Below are 15,637 nucleotides of genomic sequence, written 5' to 3' on the forward strand. Positions count from 1 at the left end.
GTTAAGTAGAACACCTGAGGTGCATCTAACTCCAAAGCCCCCATTCTTTGGTGAACCCTGGGTCAGACTCTGTCTCAAGGTCTGCTGCTTTCTCCCTGATGGTTTAAAAGTGGCTGACTGGTGCTACTGAGCCCCCATTTAAGAAAAAAGACCTTAAGCTAATATGATGCTTTGAATGGTGGAATCCAAGCAATATGAATATTATGGGGCCCTTTTCTGGCACCTCTTTTTTTTTTCTTTTGAGGGCTGTTCCGCGCAGCTTGCAGGATCTTAGTTCCCTGACCAGAGATTGAACCCGGGCCCTCAGCAGGGAAAGCGCGGAATCCTAACCAGTGGACCACCAGGGAAGTCCCTCTGGCACCTCTTAAGTCACTTCACAAAGGTGGCCACCCTCTCTGTCATAAGCTTGGATCTCTCCTAGCCCAAGTCCAGACTCAAGTGAAGGGCACCTCCCCTGGCACAGAAGAAGTGCATGCTGCACTGTCGATGGAAGGCAGGCTGGGGAAGCAGGTGTGGTCTGCAAAGGCCCAGCTGGGCTTGGAGGCAGGCACTCCCCCAGGCCACACTGGTAGCAATGCTGTAACCCTGATAATCTAAGCAGTGAGTTCACTAAGCACTTTCACACCAGTGAGCTGCCTGAGAAGGGTTATGGGTTCTGCTTCACTAACAAGATGGAGAGTAACATCCAAAGGGTGAGCGGCAGGACTGGGAGCAGAGCCCAGTTCTAAGACCTGCCTAGAGGCAGCCCAGGCCAGGCAGAAACCAAAGCCATTTCTAGCACTTGTGTCCCTCGTGCTGCCTCTAATCGAAGCAGAGTGAGGCTGTGAGAAGTGGCCTTCAAGATTCTGATGACAGCTTTGCCACTGAGCCCTGTGTGACCTGCTTTGTGCTTTGCTTTCCTGAGTACAATGTGACTATATCACACTAGGGACTGCCCTTCCAAAGATCATGTGTCATGAGAAATAGAGCTGGGGACCCTCAGAGACGATGCAGCTTGCCCCACGCTATCAAGGTGGGAGCACAGAGGCTCTGAACCCTCAGGGACCTGGCCAGGCTCACACAGCCAGGACAGGGTCCCAGGTCCTCAGCTTCTTGAGCCCTGCCCTTCCCTCTGCTCCACAAGAACGGCTGTATGAAGCTCTTCTCCCTCCAACACACACACTCTTGGGTGTAGCTGGAGGATAGGAAATAACACTTTATTGTATCAGTTTAAAATCCCATGCCATCCGGTCCTCACATTATGCCTGTGCAGTGGGCTGGCTCCCGTGCACACCCCGTGCTGGGGGTAGGGGTGGGGTCAGGCCCAGCTAGCCTTCTCTTCCCCCTGCTCCAGTCCCCAGCCCACCAGAGTTATGTCAGCAATGCCTGGCGCAGCATCTGCTTCTTCTGGGGTGTGAGGCAGGTGGGGAACTGGATGTCAAAGAAAATGAAGAGGTCCCCCTTCTTGGTGGGGTCCTCTGGCAACGGCATCCCCTCACCTGGCACCTTCTTGAAGTACCTGGGGCTGAGACGGGAAGATGAAAGAAGGGGGCTCGGAGGGCACCCCAGAGCAGCACACCCGCCCCTGCCCAGAAAACCTCAGGCGTGGGGCAGTCAGCAGCTTCTAGAACCAGTGGGAGGGGAGAGGAGACTGGCTTGTTCCAGACAACTTGCTCCCTGAAAACTGTTTACACTGAGGCTCTGATGGTGGATTCCAGGAATCCCATTTTAGATGGGAAACAGGACAAGCAGCAGACCCTGGGTTGGGGTGGGGGAGTGCTGGGCTGCTGGGCTTCCCATGCAGAGGGGCTTGCTTGGAAAAGGGCTTAGGAGATACAACTCAGAACTCTAGAACTTCTAGAGGATGAAGACAACAAGGATTTCCCAACACAGGGGGCCTCTGGCCTCCACAATGGCTTCATGCACGTTAGAAAAAGGCACTTCATTTGCCAAGTGAATGCGGCCCGCGGCTTGGCCACAGAGGGGGCTGGATTTCAGTCTCTCTCACCCCTTTGTGCTGGGTACAACCTGAACAACTATACCAGGCCAGCCTGTCCAACACACCCTCTAAGGACCAGGCAGCCCTTCTGCGTATTGGGGCCCAAGCAGATGGACTCACTGGACGATGTCATTGATGGGGATGTTGAGCAGACGGTCATCTAGGGTCTTCACCTCCACGGTGCAGCAGGTCAGAGCCTAGGGGACATTAAGGCCAAAGGTGGGAGTGGGGGAGGTCCCCATGTCCATTCTCTTTAGAAGGCACTTTATGAGACTATTCAGTGCCAGGCCCTACACACTGGAGACAGAAGGATGTTCAAGGACTAATAGGTGAGTGAGCCGGGCTACCACCTGCCCTCAAGGAGTTCACAGTCTGGGAGATAAGAGTGATGTTGATACATGTTATGACAGAGGGAAGTAAAGGGGTCGGTGGGAGCCAAGGTGGCGGGTCCACTGAACCATTCTGGGCTGGGGCAGGAGGGCTCCATAGTGGTGGTAGCAGCTGATGAGGGCCTTAAAGGGTGAGGAGGAGCCTGCCAGTTAGACAAGGTGGGCAGACAGCACTCCAGGCAGAGGGCCCAGCATAAGCAAGAGAATGAGGGTGTGAAAAAGAATGCACCCAGTGGGCAGGGACTCTAAGTGGCAGTGGCTGGAGTGCAGGGGATGAGATCAGCAGGGGCCAGACAGCAGAGGGCCTTGAATGCCATGCAAAGATGTTTAGACAGGAGTGTGGCAGGGTCAGATGACTTTGTGGAAAGACCCTGGTGGGGAAGTGCCTGAAGGAGATGAAAAGAAAGGCAGGAAGGCCACTGAGAGGGCTGCTGCATACACCCAGGTGTACAGACCTGGACAGTGGGGCTGAACAGAAGTGGACCAAGTGGAAAGAGATTTGGAGGTGGAATTAACAGGACTTAGTGCATGACCGCAGGTGGGGTCGAGGAGGGGCGGCAAAGTCTAGGCCGGTGCCCAATTTCTTGCTTGGGTTGTGAAGGCACAGAGGGGCCACTCACACACAGGAGTGAAGACAGCCACAAAGGTTTTGTGTGGCACTTACCACGTTCTGAAGGCCTGTGCCATGCACCAGGGGGAGAGGGGAGTGAAGCCTGCTTGCCTCGGGGCCTCCCAGGGGTGCGGGGGCCTTGCTCTGATCTGCCCACCCCTTGTTCCTCCACTTTGCCCACTCACCTTGCCCAAGGGGATGGAGTTCACAAAAAAGAGGTTGTCGTTCTCCCTGCGGAAGTGAGGGTGTAGCTTCTCCTTTACGATGAAGATGATATCGGCTGGGATGATGTTGGGACCCTGGGCAGGGTGAGCCAAGGGATGACAAGGCCTAATTGGCTGTGTGACTTTGGCCAAGTTTCTGCCTCTATTGTCCCCATGTCTTCCCCTGAACAATGAGGAGATTAGACCAGGTTTTCTGGAAGGGCCTTTCCAGTCTGGCTTCATAGCCCCTCCTCTGAGAAGCCTACCGCAAAGAATCCTGCTCTACCCACATTACTATCCTCTACTGAGCAGCCCAAGTAGATGCACGCAGCTGGAGGGCAGAACACTGTCCTGGGTACAGAGAACTGCCTGCAAGTCTATCCTGCCAAGCTTCATTAAGTTCCAGAACTCTGCTGGGTCTCTTCTGGGCACTGGGGACAAAGGGATCAGACTGGCCACCCCCCCACCCCCACCAAGGGCTTCCAGTCTGGTGGAGGAAATAGGCACACAGTGAATCCTCAGCAGGCTCAAGAATGTGATAAAGGGAACACAGAGGCGGGAGCTCAGAGAGGCGCTGACCCAGAGGGGAGGTCAGGGAAGGATGCCCAGAGCACTGGAGCTGGGTCTTGAAGTGGGGTTTTCAAAAGTAGGTGTTTCATAAGTGAGAAAGGGGGCAAGAAGTACAGGCAGAGGAATTCATTTCTCTGGCTCTAAAGACACCGTCATCCTGCCTCTTCTCAGGACTTGAGGATTCAGCATGCCTTGGACAATAATTTTACATTTTTATTTAAGTAAGTATTTAATTTAAAATTATTATAAATAAATGGTTTCTGTGTAGCTCCTATAGTTGGGCTTTACTCAGAGAAACACTAAAGAAAATCAGGAAGAACACTGATGTTAGGACTGGATTCTCCTTTCAGCTCCAGTGCTCTTGCCCAGGGAAAGTCCCTTCCCTCTCTAGGCCTCAGTTTCTCACTCTGCAAAATGGGGAGAAACCCTGGGCTACCCAATCCCCGAGGCATTGTGCAAGGCTTTGTCCCTCGGAAGGGACATTAGGGATCAGCTCACCCACGCTGCAGACCGGTCTCCCTTCCAGACCAGGGCTCATAGGGGCAAGAAAAAGCATTGCCTCCTTCCCCCTCAGTCTCTCCACCGAATGAACCCATGTGACTGTCCCTAGGCAGCTTCCCTTCTTCTCACCTGGTCCCCTTCCTTCTCGAAGGTGATACGTGTGCCCTGCCTCCAACCAGGCTTCACGTCAATTGTGAGGATCTTGTCCTTGATGGTAGAGAAGTACCCATCCTCATTCAGCACCTGTAGTGAGATGACAGGGGAGGGAGATTTGCTCAGGATTTCCCAGCTGGCCTTTACACACGTGAGGGATGCTCCATGGGAGCTGTGCTCAGCTCAGTTCTCTAGCAATGGGGAGAACTTGCCCTGAGCCATCCCCACTCCCACCCTATTCCACTGGAACCAAGAGCTTATGATTCCAGGATGGCAGGGCATGTCATGGGGTTAGGGCCTGAGGTGCCAAGCAGTCACCATGAGTCGATCAAGGCCACAACTCCAGCCCTAGAAATTACAAGGCCCTGGCTTCTAACAGACACGGTGAACACGCACTCACTTCCTCTCCCACCCCAGAGGCTTTGGCCCTGAGCCTCTAGCAGGTCTTTTAATCCCGAAGGGAGAAAGACCACAGAGGGCAACATATCTCAGCCTCACCCAAAGCATTCCTCTGTTATGTCATCCATCTATTCTCCAATCACGTACCCAGATGGGTGCCATCTGTGGAAAGCATGGCTACAGCTGGCATCTCCTCTGTTGGGCAAAGGTGTGAGGTGGCCTTGCTCATGTGCCTAGCACAGGGCTAGACCATGGGACAGGGCCAATGCAGGGTCTGGACCCTGGGGCACTGAGGGTCTTCTTCAACCAGTCCCCTTGGGAACTGTCCCCCAGCCCACCCCCCATGCCCACACAGCTCCTTCTTACTCATGAGGCAGACACCCAGATGAAACCCAGAGGGTATGGTCTGGTATTGTCCAGAGAGCAGAATTCACAGGAGACTCCTCCCACCCACAGCCCTCCCTCTTCCCTCAGGGATGGGGCTGAACTGAGAAGAACGGAAAGAGCTTGTCCCAGTTAGAAGCACACAGAGGGGATTCCTGCACCAGGAAAGAACCAGGCTAATACCCTCAATTGTCCCTTCCAAACTTCAGATTTTAGAATTCTACCATCTCCAAATCTAAGATTCCATGATTCTGTGAGAGACCATACCTGAGGTCTCCAGTTAGGGTCAGGGAGGAGGTAACCAGTAGGGTTGGAGGGGATAGAAGGTGGCTCCCAAGTACTCACCCTTCGAGAGATCTTAATTTTCTTGGTGCAGCCAAAGAATAAGTCCTCCAGGGATAGGTAGAGGTCTCGTTCGATTGGGGGGTCCTGTTTCTTCACCCCTCGGCCCCGGAGTCCCCCAAAATTCAAGTCCACCTCATTTCCTTCTGCATCAAAAAACTCTGCAGGAGGTGGGGAGAGGCGAGGAGTAGGAGAAATTGTGTCCAGAAACTCGGATTCATAGCCAATCCCCTCACCTCTTCAGTCCCCAAGTGTAATACCCAGACTCCCATTCCCACCTCGCAGACTCAGACTGTTTGGCGGGGCCAACGAGCTGCCCTTGTAATAGGGAAGAACCTTTGTATTCTATTACAAGTTAATCACTAAACAGATGTTACCTATAAGCTTAAATTATACGTAATGGCCCATCTCTGGGAACCCTACCTCCCAGGTAATGAGCAATAAGCTAAAATACCCTTGTTTAGCTCACAGAAAACATCCTGACCAGGCTCACCTGTGAATGACTGCAGGGAGGAGGAAATTAACACCTCCCCTCCCGAGGCTGACGGGAGCTAGGAAACGTGACTTTACCCCCTCCCCTTTTGGTATAAAGGAAGCCTGAATTCTAACTCAGGCAAGATGGTTCTTTGGGACATGAGTCCACATCTTCTTGGTTTGCTGCCTTTTCAAATATAGTCGCTATTCCTTGCCCCCAACAACTCATCTCTCAATTTATTGGCCTGTCCTGCAGCGAGCAGTAGAAGCTTGGACTCAGTAACATCCTCAACTGTAGATCCAAGGATTACCATCTCTTGATGCCCTCTACTACTGCTTCATCCCCCACTTTGGACTCCCTTCACCCACACTTCCCTACCTCCCTCCCCCACCCCACCCCTACCTCTGGGGAAGTGCTCCTCAACTCAGGCTGCCTCAGAGGAGACAGGAGTGTCCTCTGGTGGCAGTGGCTGGTAGTGCCAGAAATGATGTGCTGTTAGCTTTTGTGGAGCGTCACAGCATGCCAGTCCTCCCTACCCTTCCCCAGGCTCCATTGTCCTCCCTGTTCAGCCCAGCCCAAGACCACTAGAGACCCCAGGCTCAAATTTCTATGAAGTCAGCAGCTGAGATGGGGAGAGACAGGGTTAATCCCTAACAAATTAGAGATGTCACCAACATGTTTCCAAACTCCTCTTTCCTCAACTTCTTCTGGCCCTTCCCAGCTCTACACCCATAACCCCTCTTGCTGCCCCACCTTCCATCCTAGTGCAAAGAGCCCCTGCCCTTGAGGTGCACTGCAATCGTCCGGGCTTCAGTTTCTCAGTCTGTGGGATGGGGTAACATGCTTGACCTGCCTTCCACCATTAGGATCAGATAACAAGATGATGATGAACTAAAACTAGCTCAGAGGGACCTCCCTGGTGGTTCAGTGGCTAAGACTTTGCCTTGCAATGCAGGGGGTGCCAGTTCGATCTCTGGTCGGGGAGCTAAGATCCCACGTGCCTCGCAACCAAAAAAACCAAAACATAAAACAGAAGCAATATTGTAACAAATTCAATAAAGACTTTAAAAATGGTCCACATCAAAAATATCTTTAAAAAAAATAACTAAAAACAAAACTTGCTGAGAGCTTACTACGTGTCAGGTGCTGTTCTCAACTCTTTGCGATATTATCTTATTGGCCCAGAGAGGTCAAACAAAATGCTCACAGTGCCACAGCTAGTGGTAGTAGAGTTGGGATGTGAACCCAGGAGGATTTGACTACAGAACCTGTGCCCTTAACCACTAAGCTTAATGAAGCCCTTTGTAAACTGCAGGCGTCACTATCATAATTAAGATTTCCTGTACTCTGCCCCTCCTGGTTAGTGTCACAGAAAGAACTTTGCAGGCTAGATTGACCTTAGGCTAGGGAGGGCAAGGTGGTGTCACACTCTGTCCCCTTAAGATGTGATGAGTCATAACACAGATGTAGAGAACAAACGTATAGACACCAAGGGGGGAAAGTGGTGGGTGGTGGTGGTGTGATGAATTGGGAGATTGGGATTGACATATATACAATAATATGTATAAAACAGATAACTAATAAGAACGCTGTATAAAAAATAAAATAAAATTCAAAAAAAAAAAGATGTGATGGGTCATCAAGAGGCCTGTGAATTACCGGGTCCCCTCTTGCATGGTTGAATTCATTTGTTCTCCCAGCACCTATGGTGTGCCAGGTCTCAGACACCCCAAAAGCCAGGTCACAGGAAGCCAAGCCCCTCAATTCTGCAGGGAGATGGGACACACGAACCCCTAGGGTGAAGCACTACAGCAGTATAACTCCTGGGCACTGCCTGAGGGACCCCCATACCATGAATTTGACCTTCCCTAATGAGCAATACCCCTGTAAGCTCTGGTTTCGCTCCCCTGAACAGCTTCTTCTCCATGCACCTGTCCCTGGGAGAGAGAGGCCCATTGTATGGCATTTTTCTGACTCCAAAGCCCATTTTCATAAAGATCATCTCATTTGATAATGACCTGTGAGGAACTGGCTGTTTAACAATGAGGAAGCTGAGGTTTCAGAGAGGTGAAGAGATTTGTCCAGGATCACACGGCTCATAAGCGGTGGTGCATATGGATTTGAAACAGGCCCTCTGACTCAAGTCCCTTGCTTTTCCAGTTTCACCTGGAGTTTATAAACTCAGCTTCCTCTGGCAGACAGGAGAAGGCAATGCACAGTAGGAGGGGCCTCTGAGCAGGCTGTAGCCCACTTAACATATCAATGTGGAGAAGAGGAAGAGGTAAGCTTTGAAATGCAGACAAGCTGTAGTATAGCCAGGGAAAAGGGGCTGGGGCAGCCAGGCAATGAAAATCTAGACTCTGTGAGTTGCTTAACTGGAGCCAGGAAGGAAGACAGGTCTGAAGGTAAACTGTCCTTGCATGATGATTCGGAGCCTTGGAAATCAACTCTTTGTCAGTTTGCCTCAAACCTGGGATCATTCACACATCCATCCCTGTATTCATCTCACTAACACACACCTGTACGTTGAAATCTTATGCAGCCATTAAAAGGAATAAAGTAGATCTGTTTATAATATAATGTATAATAAGATAATCTCCAAGATATAAGTGAAAAAAAATCAGTGTATATAATGTGGTCCCATTTCCTTCACAAAATAAAAGGCTATGTAAAAATAAATATAAGCTCATAAATCCACAGAATATTTCTAGAAGGATACAAACACTGTTAACAGTGAGTGAGTGGCTGCTTCTGGGGAAGGAATGGAGGACTGGAATTTCTTTTACAATAATTTTTTTTTTACCATGGACTATATATATTTCTTAAAGTAAACAAAACTACTCAGAGAAAAGCATCTTCTATAGCTATGTCCTTCCCAGTAAGGCAAAGGGGCAGGCAGGACCTCTTACCATTAAAGGGGTTATCTCCCCCGAAGAACTCATGGAAAACCTTTTCCGGGTTGCCGTGGAAGACGTAACCAGTTGTCCACGGGGTCTGCGATCCAAACTCCACAGGAATTCCGCCCTTCAGGCCTTCCTCTCCGAACTTGTCATAGATGCCTCTTTTCACAGCTGTGGATATGTGTCACCTTGAGAAGGGATCCAGCATAGGGGCTAAGAGAGCTGGAGGGCTGGGAAGCAGAAGGATATGGGGCAGAGAGGAAGGGGCAGGACAAAAAGAGCCTTATTTCTAAGGTGCCTGCTGTCTGGCCGACTCTAGAAGTTAGGGATTTCATTTCATCTTGGGTGGACCTAGGTATGACCCCATAGCCCAGAGGAGAGATGACAAAGACTGAAACTTGCTGGGGGAGGGGTGGGGATTGGAGAAGACAGTGAGAGACTGAGGGTCGGGCTATCATCCTGGGGTTTGGCTTAACTCAGTCATCACAGCTACTGTCTTTTGTGGGGTAAATAGAATCCTAGAGCCTTGAGATTGTAGGATGTAAGAATTCTAGAGCTTCCAAATTCTAGAGCTTTGAAATCTTAGAGTCCAAAGTCCTGAAAACGGGGCTGGAGAAACATTAGTGATCTTCTGGCCATTCTTCTGCACAGTATCCATGATTACAATCTCCAGGGCAAGCCCTTAGGGAACCCATGTGGGCACTGCTTCGGGCAGGGGCGGGGGATCTCTTTCCCTAGGCTTCAGTTTTCCATAGGAGAGAGATTTCCTAATCACAGACCCCTCTCTGTCCCTTTGTACATATGCTGTCCTTGAGGAGATGGAGATTTAGCTTCTTGGTAATCAGGGAATAACCGGGTGTGTCTGCCTCAGCCTTAGCCTTCTTTCCTGGGCAGCAAGCATCTCACTCTACAGTCCTGCAGGGGATGGGTGGGGCATGGGGCATGTGGGGCATGTGGGGCATGTGGGGCGGGGAGGGGGGTGAGGCCCTGCCCCAGGTCCTGCACTGCTGAGACTAGCGGAGCACGTCAGCCTAATCTGGGGGCTCTCCACACCACGTCCTCCACCTTAGCTTGTGTCTACTGAGAAAGGCAGTTCATTATGTTTTCTTTCTCAATTTGTTTAGATTCTGGGCAGGGAAGAGGAATGCTTACTCTCTGCTGGGCCCCCTCAGAAAGCCCAACGCTCAGAGACGTGAGGATGATGTTAACAGAGACGCGGGACAGAGAAGCCGCCCTCCATGTTCAGTCGCAATCACTCACGGTCGCTCAGCACATCGTAGGCCTCTGCTATTTGCCTGAATGCCTCCGCTGCGGATGGCTCAGTGGACCTCAACGGGTGGTTCTTAAGGGCAAGTTTCCGGTACCTAGAGCGAGGAGGGTTAATATCCTGAGGCACAGACCAAGGTTCAGAGCTGGCTCTGCTGTCTGCTGCCTGGTGGTCTCTCAGAGCTTTGATGTTCCAGCTATAAATCAGGGCTGTGGTGGCCAGGGAGGCACAACACTCAGATCCCCTGGAAGAGAACCAAGTGTCGGGAGCATGGTTGACTGACAGTCCCAGAAGCTGCCCCACTGGCCGTTTGTGCTGAAGCTGCACTGGCCCCAAGCTGCTCCCAACCTATGCCTATGCTTGTTGGGGTATCAGTGCTGGGCCAGCCCTACAGGACCCAGGCCTCCTCCAATGCCCAACCTCTGCTTGAGGCCTCCCCATCAGCCTGGCTGAGATTTTCTCTGGATGACGCCACAGCCCTCCCTACCCAGCCCTTCCTTCCCTCTTGCCTTTCACAAGCATCAGACCTGCACTATGGTGTGAAGGCTCCCCGGCACATTCCTAGTCCCGCTTCATCCTCACAGTTGTTTCCCTCAAACACTTCTTTCACATCTAATTCTGTCTTGGTGTCTGAACTGACACAGGCTTCTTGGGAAGATTAGATAAAATAAGGTGTCAGTGGGCCTGGTACAGAAAGGCACTCAGCATAGATCAGGTCGTCTTGCTGTCTGCCCCTCTGTGCTCATTCTTTCCCCTATTTCTTTTTTATTTATTTATTTGTTTATTTGTTTATTTGCCTGTGTCAGGCAGGTCTTAGTTGTGGCATGTGGGATCTTCGCTGCGGCATGCAGGATCTTTTGTTGCGGCGCTCAGGCTTCTCTCTAGTTGTGGTGTGCGGGTTCCAGAGTGCGCGGGCTCAGCAGTTGCAGCACATGGGCTTAATTGCCTCGCAGCATGTGGGATCTTAGTTCCCCGACTAGGGATCGAACCCGCATCCCTTGCATTGGAAGGTGGATTCTTAACCACTGGATGACCAGGGAAGTCCCTCTTTCCCCCATTTATGTGTCTGCCCAATCCCACCACACAGTGATGCCACACCTGCGCATCTGGGGATCTGTATCATTACATCTCAGGAGGAAAGACGTGGCACCAGCTGGAGATTTGTGGAGAGTTTAATAATGGACCACACACCAAGGTGTGACAGGTGGGGCAGGAAACCACAAGGGACAGCACAGTCCCTTGAGGCTATGAGTCCTGAGGTGCCCTGACCACCCATGAGCCTGTAGCAGTGAGGGGAGGGAGAGGTTACTGAAATCCCACAGGAGAGAGTGTGTGGACAGGGCCTTGGTAAAAGCTATGATCTTTGATTCAGGGCCATAGCCAACCTGAAGAGATCCCATAAGAAGGGAGGTGGGAATAAATACTCCTGCCCCACTCTCCTCCCTCCCAATCTCCTGCCTTGTGCTCCTTTTGCAGGATGCATCTGGAAGCCTGAGGGCCAGGAGGTCTACTGATGCAGTTCATATGGGCCAGTCTCCCAGAGCAGAGAGCAGGGTGCAGAAAGGTGGGGCAGGGGTCTGCAGGAGCAAAAGGAGGGCATCCGCACAGCCTCCTCAGTCACTCAGTACACATGTGGTCCCACCTTCCATGCCGGTGACCCCAGAGCTCCGCCGTGCTTCTTACTCCACTCCACACACACTCCGTGGACAAGCTCAGCTGGCCGACGGCTTTGAGCACCAGCTACACGCTGATGATTCCCAAATCTCTATCTCAAACCAGTTCGCTCCCTTGGCTCCAGATGTCTGTACCTAGCTGCCTACTCGGTACCTCCTCTCCAGTGTCTCACGGGCCCCACAACCTCAATGAACCCAAACGTGCACACATTTTCATTCCCTAAACTTTTCCCCATTGGTCCAGACCCTGAAGCGGAAAAGCTGATATCTTCCACTCCAAGTTCTCCTTCGTCCCCTCCACCCCCATTCCATCAGTCCACCAAGGCACATCAGCTTTTCCTTCTAAATAATGTTTTCTTGCTACTTCTTCATCCCTACAACCACAGCAGAACCATGTCTTCCTGTTTCCAGTTTCCCCCTCTCCAGTCTATTCTGTGTGCTGCCACCACTTTGATCTCTCTCTCTCTTTTGTTAATTTGATGTTTTTAAAATGCTCCCTGACCAAGTCACTCTCCTGCCTGAACCCTTTACTGGTTCCCCCTTTGTCTTCAGCATAAAATTCAAATGTCTCTGAGATTCAACTTCCGCTTCTCTCTCTGCCCTTCTCACTCACAGCTCTCCCTCCCTGCTCCCACGACCTCTCCTGTCCTTCTCTCCAGGCTCCAAGCTCCACACTCCGCACTGCTCATGGCTTTGACATTCTCCTCCCTTTACCTGGAATGCTCACCCCTCTCCAGCTCCTTTCACCTCCTCCTGGCAAATATTTATTCATCTTTCCACATTCAACTCAGGGGTCAACTCCTCCAGGATGTCTTCCCTGACTGCAGTTTTCAGGCTAGATTAGATACTCTTTCCCATATCCCCAAGTGCCTTTGATCCTCATACTTAGCACATGGTGCTTCAGTTGTTTGATGGATCTGTCTCTCCTACCAGCCTGTGAGTCCCTCCAGTTGCCGTGTCCAGTTCTCTGTGTCCTCAGTGCCTAGCACCAAGTGCAGTGAGTAAATGTTGTGAAATCACTGTCCCACAAGGCAGCCCATTTCACTATGGGGCCAGTCTGACTTTTAGGCAAAGCTTTCTCTTACTGAGCTGGGTCTGCTGTCCTGCGACTCTGCCTCCATCCACGAGGGTCCTGGTCCTGGCTCTGCCCTGGGGGGCCTTACAGACAGAATCTGCTCTGTCTACCTTGACAGACTTGAAGGCAATTTTCACACCCTCCCTGAGACTTCTAAACCAGCCCTTCTCAATTACAAAGGTTGTAGTCAGGTGTGAGAATTGCAGGAAAACTAACAGTGAGTAAAAGTAAGGAGGTTTGAGAAGAGTTCAGTTTTCCATATAAACTTGAGTGGTTTTAAGCTCTGCAGTAACATCACTCTCATTCACCTGCTTTCCTGAGTGGGAGAGAAAGTGGCGAAGTCACAGCCCAGATGTGGCAGCCTCGGATGAATAAGAAGTTAATAGCTGGGCGATCATGGGCGATCATGAATCATCGTGGTGCTTGTCTTCATTATGTAAGTTTAGCCTTTTTGGGGGGGAGGGGTCAAAAATCTAGGTACTCCCATGGGAGAGTGTGTCAAACATGTGACTCATGCCTTAAGAGTTGTTTCAGGGGGACTTCCCTGGTGGCGCAGTGGTTAAGAATCCGCCTGCCAACGCAGGGGACATGGGTTCGTAGTCCTGGTCCAGGAAGATTCCACATGCCGTGGAGCAACTAAGCCCATGCGCCACAACTACTGAGCCTGCGCTCTAGAGCCCGGGAGCCAAACTAGTGAGTCTGCATGCCACAACTACTGAAGTCCACGTGCCTAGAGCCCGTGCTCTGCAACAAGAGAAGCCACGGCAATGAGAAGCCCGCGTACTGCAATGAAGAGTAGCCCCCGCTCGCCACAACTAGAGAAAGCCCGTGTTCAGCAATGAAGAACCAACGCAGCCAAAAATAAATAAATGAATAAATAAAATTTAAAAAAAGAGTTGTTTCAGGGGAGAAAGGTTAAGGACTGTTGTATGGAACATATATGGTTCTTTTAATCACTCTTTATAAGACATGGTTTCAGATGCAAATGATTGCTGGGCATTTTCATGCTCATTATCTCATATAATTCTATTTCAATACCAAAACAATTCTTACTTTTCATTTTTTTTTTAAGAGATGGGAAAACTGAGGCTCAGAAAGGTTAAGCAATTTTCCCAGGTCACACAGCTAGCAGATAGGAGAACCTAGGTTCAGACCTGGCTCTTTCCAGTGCTTAAGTTGGGCTTATCTTTCTGCATTCCAACTGCCCTCCCTCCTTGTGACCTTTCCCTAGACAGGTCTCACTGGCCAATGAAATGCTATGAACAGTGGGTGACATCACACACTGTCCCGAATTGTTCTCTAATTGATTAACGAGTTTGTGTCTTGTTTCACCAGCCACACTGTAGACTCTCTCCACTTACCCCACTGAGATCCCCTATGGGACTTGGCCCATGGTAGGCAATTAGAGCAGGCAAGGTGTCTGAATACTGGCTTTGCCGGTTAGTAGGCACATAGCCTTGGGATAATAATGGTACCTACCTCTCAGGGCTGTTGTGAGGATTAAGTGAAATAATGATGGAAGGTTCTCAGAACAGCATCTGCACAATTCAGTAAGTGTAGCTATTATCATACAACCTTAATTAAATTGTCCTAGATTCCTCCCTTTTTTCTTTACCCTACAATGATCCAATTTATAGCTAAGTCCATTCTCTCTTCTCTCTCCAGCCCACTGCCCTGCTTCAAGCCTCATCTTTTGCCTTATCATGACAGCTCCTGAAGGGGTCTCTCTCCTTCCAAGATAGCTTCCACATGCCCTGTATGTCCCCTTTTGTAACATTCATCAAGCTTGCTGTGACTTATTCAACATCTGCATCCACCAACAAAGTTAAGCTGTACATGTCTGATTCACGATATCTGTAGCTGCTGAGACTGCACTGAACCCATGTAAGTAGGCGCTCAGTAAATATTCGTCAAAAAATTTATTTTCAGAAAAATGTGCTGATTCCTGTCTTAGACACACCACAAAGTCCCCGAGACTTGATGGAACTATTCAGAGATGTAATTTATTCAATGCCAAAACCCCACGTGGACAGCCAGAATAAAATATGTAATACATCCATCTGGTCAGGTCACTCTCCTGTTCACAATACTTTGGGTCTCCATAATATTAAGCATAAAGTCTCCTTTGTTCCCATTTTATTGCTAGGAAAACCAGGGTACCCAGGAGAGCAGACAGGGCATAGAGAGTAAAGAATGATGGATTGGGAACCCTGACTCAGCCCAAAGCCAGGAAGTAGGTGTGCAAGAAGCAAGAAAAGGAACAAGGTCTACCTTGCCTGCCCTAAGCTGTGCAGGAAAGCTCAGTTTGGAAGAGATGAGGGCAGGCCTGTCCCAGCACAACCCAAAAGCCTCGCTCCTGCCCCCACTCACGCATTCTTGATCTGGGCATCTGCTGAATTGCGAGTGATCTGGAGCACAGAGTAATAATCCTGGCCCATGGCTGGCTGGTTGTCAGTCGGTGGATAGTCCTGACTCCAGCGGCTCTGTTAGTCTGCATTCCGTGGTTGCTCCTGACAACCGCACAGGGGCACTCTGGGAGTTGTAATCCTTCCTGCCTAAACAAACCGCCTTCTCAGTTGTGCCCGTAGAAGAGGGATTGAGAAAACCAGGACTGATTCTGTGAGCCTAAGGATCACTCAACTCAGAAAACAGAGTTTTTCGTATGGACACCAAGGGGGGAAAGTGGCGGGGTGGTGGTGGTGGGATGAATTGGGAGAT

The 15,637-nt window shown here is 50.5% G+C and overlaps 1 protein-coding gene across 1 annotated transcript; it reads right to left on the minus strand.

The window, feature by feature from the left end:
- Positions 1-1,175: 1,175 nt before the first annotated feature.
- DNAJB13 (DnaJ heat shock protein family (Hsp40) member B13) lies at positions 1,176-15,398 on the minus strand. The gene is made up of 8 exons (XM_065882071.1): positions 15,290-15,398; positions 10,165-10,268; positions 8,914-9,075; positions 5,533-5,690; positions 4,381-4,494; positions 3,163-3,276; positions 2,099-2,175; positions 1,176-1,504 (listed from the first exon to the last, which is right to left on the minus strand). Exons 1-8 carry the CDS (start codon positions 15,355-15,357, stop codon positions 1,351-1,353), a joined length of 951 nt encoding a protein of 316 aa, XP_065738143.1. The 5' UTR covers positions 15,358-15,398; the 3' UTR covers positions 1,176-1,350.
- Between the last annotated feature and the right edge of the window lie 239 nt (positions 15,399-15,637).

The sequence above is a fragment of the Phocoena phocoena genome, chromosome 8 (genome assembly GCF_963924675.1).
Source record: "Phocoena phocoena chromosome 8, mPhoPho1.1, whole genome shotgun sequence".
In the NCBI taxonomy this organism is placed as follows: Eukaryota; Metazoa; Chordata; class Mammalia; order Artiodactyla; family Phocoenidae; genus Phocoena; species Phocoena phocoena.

Coding starts and splice junctions, on each gene's coding strand:
- DNAJB13 (XM_065882071.1), bottom strand. CDS start 15,357: ATGGGCCAGGATTATTACTCTGTGCTCCAGATCACTCGCAATTCAGCA. Junction 9,076..10,164: donor CTACGATGTGCTGAGCGACC/GTGAGTGATTGC, acceptor ACATATCCACAG/CTGTGAAAAGAGGCATCTAT. Junction 2,176..3,162: donor ACTCCATCCCCTTGGGCAAG/GTGAGTGGGCAA, acceptor AATGTCCCCTAG/GCTCTGACCTGCTGCACCGT.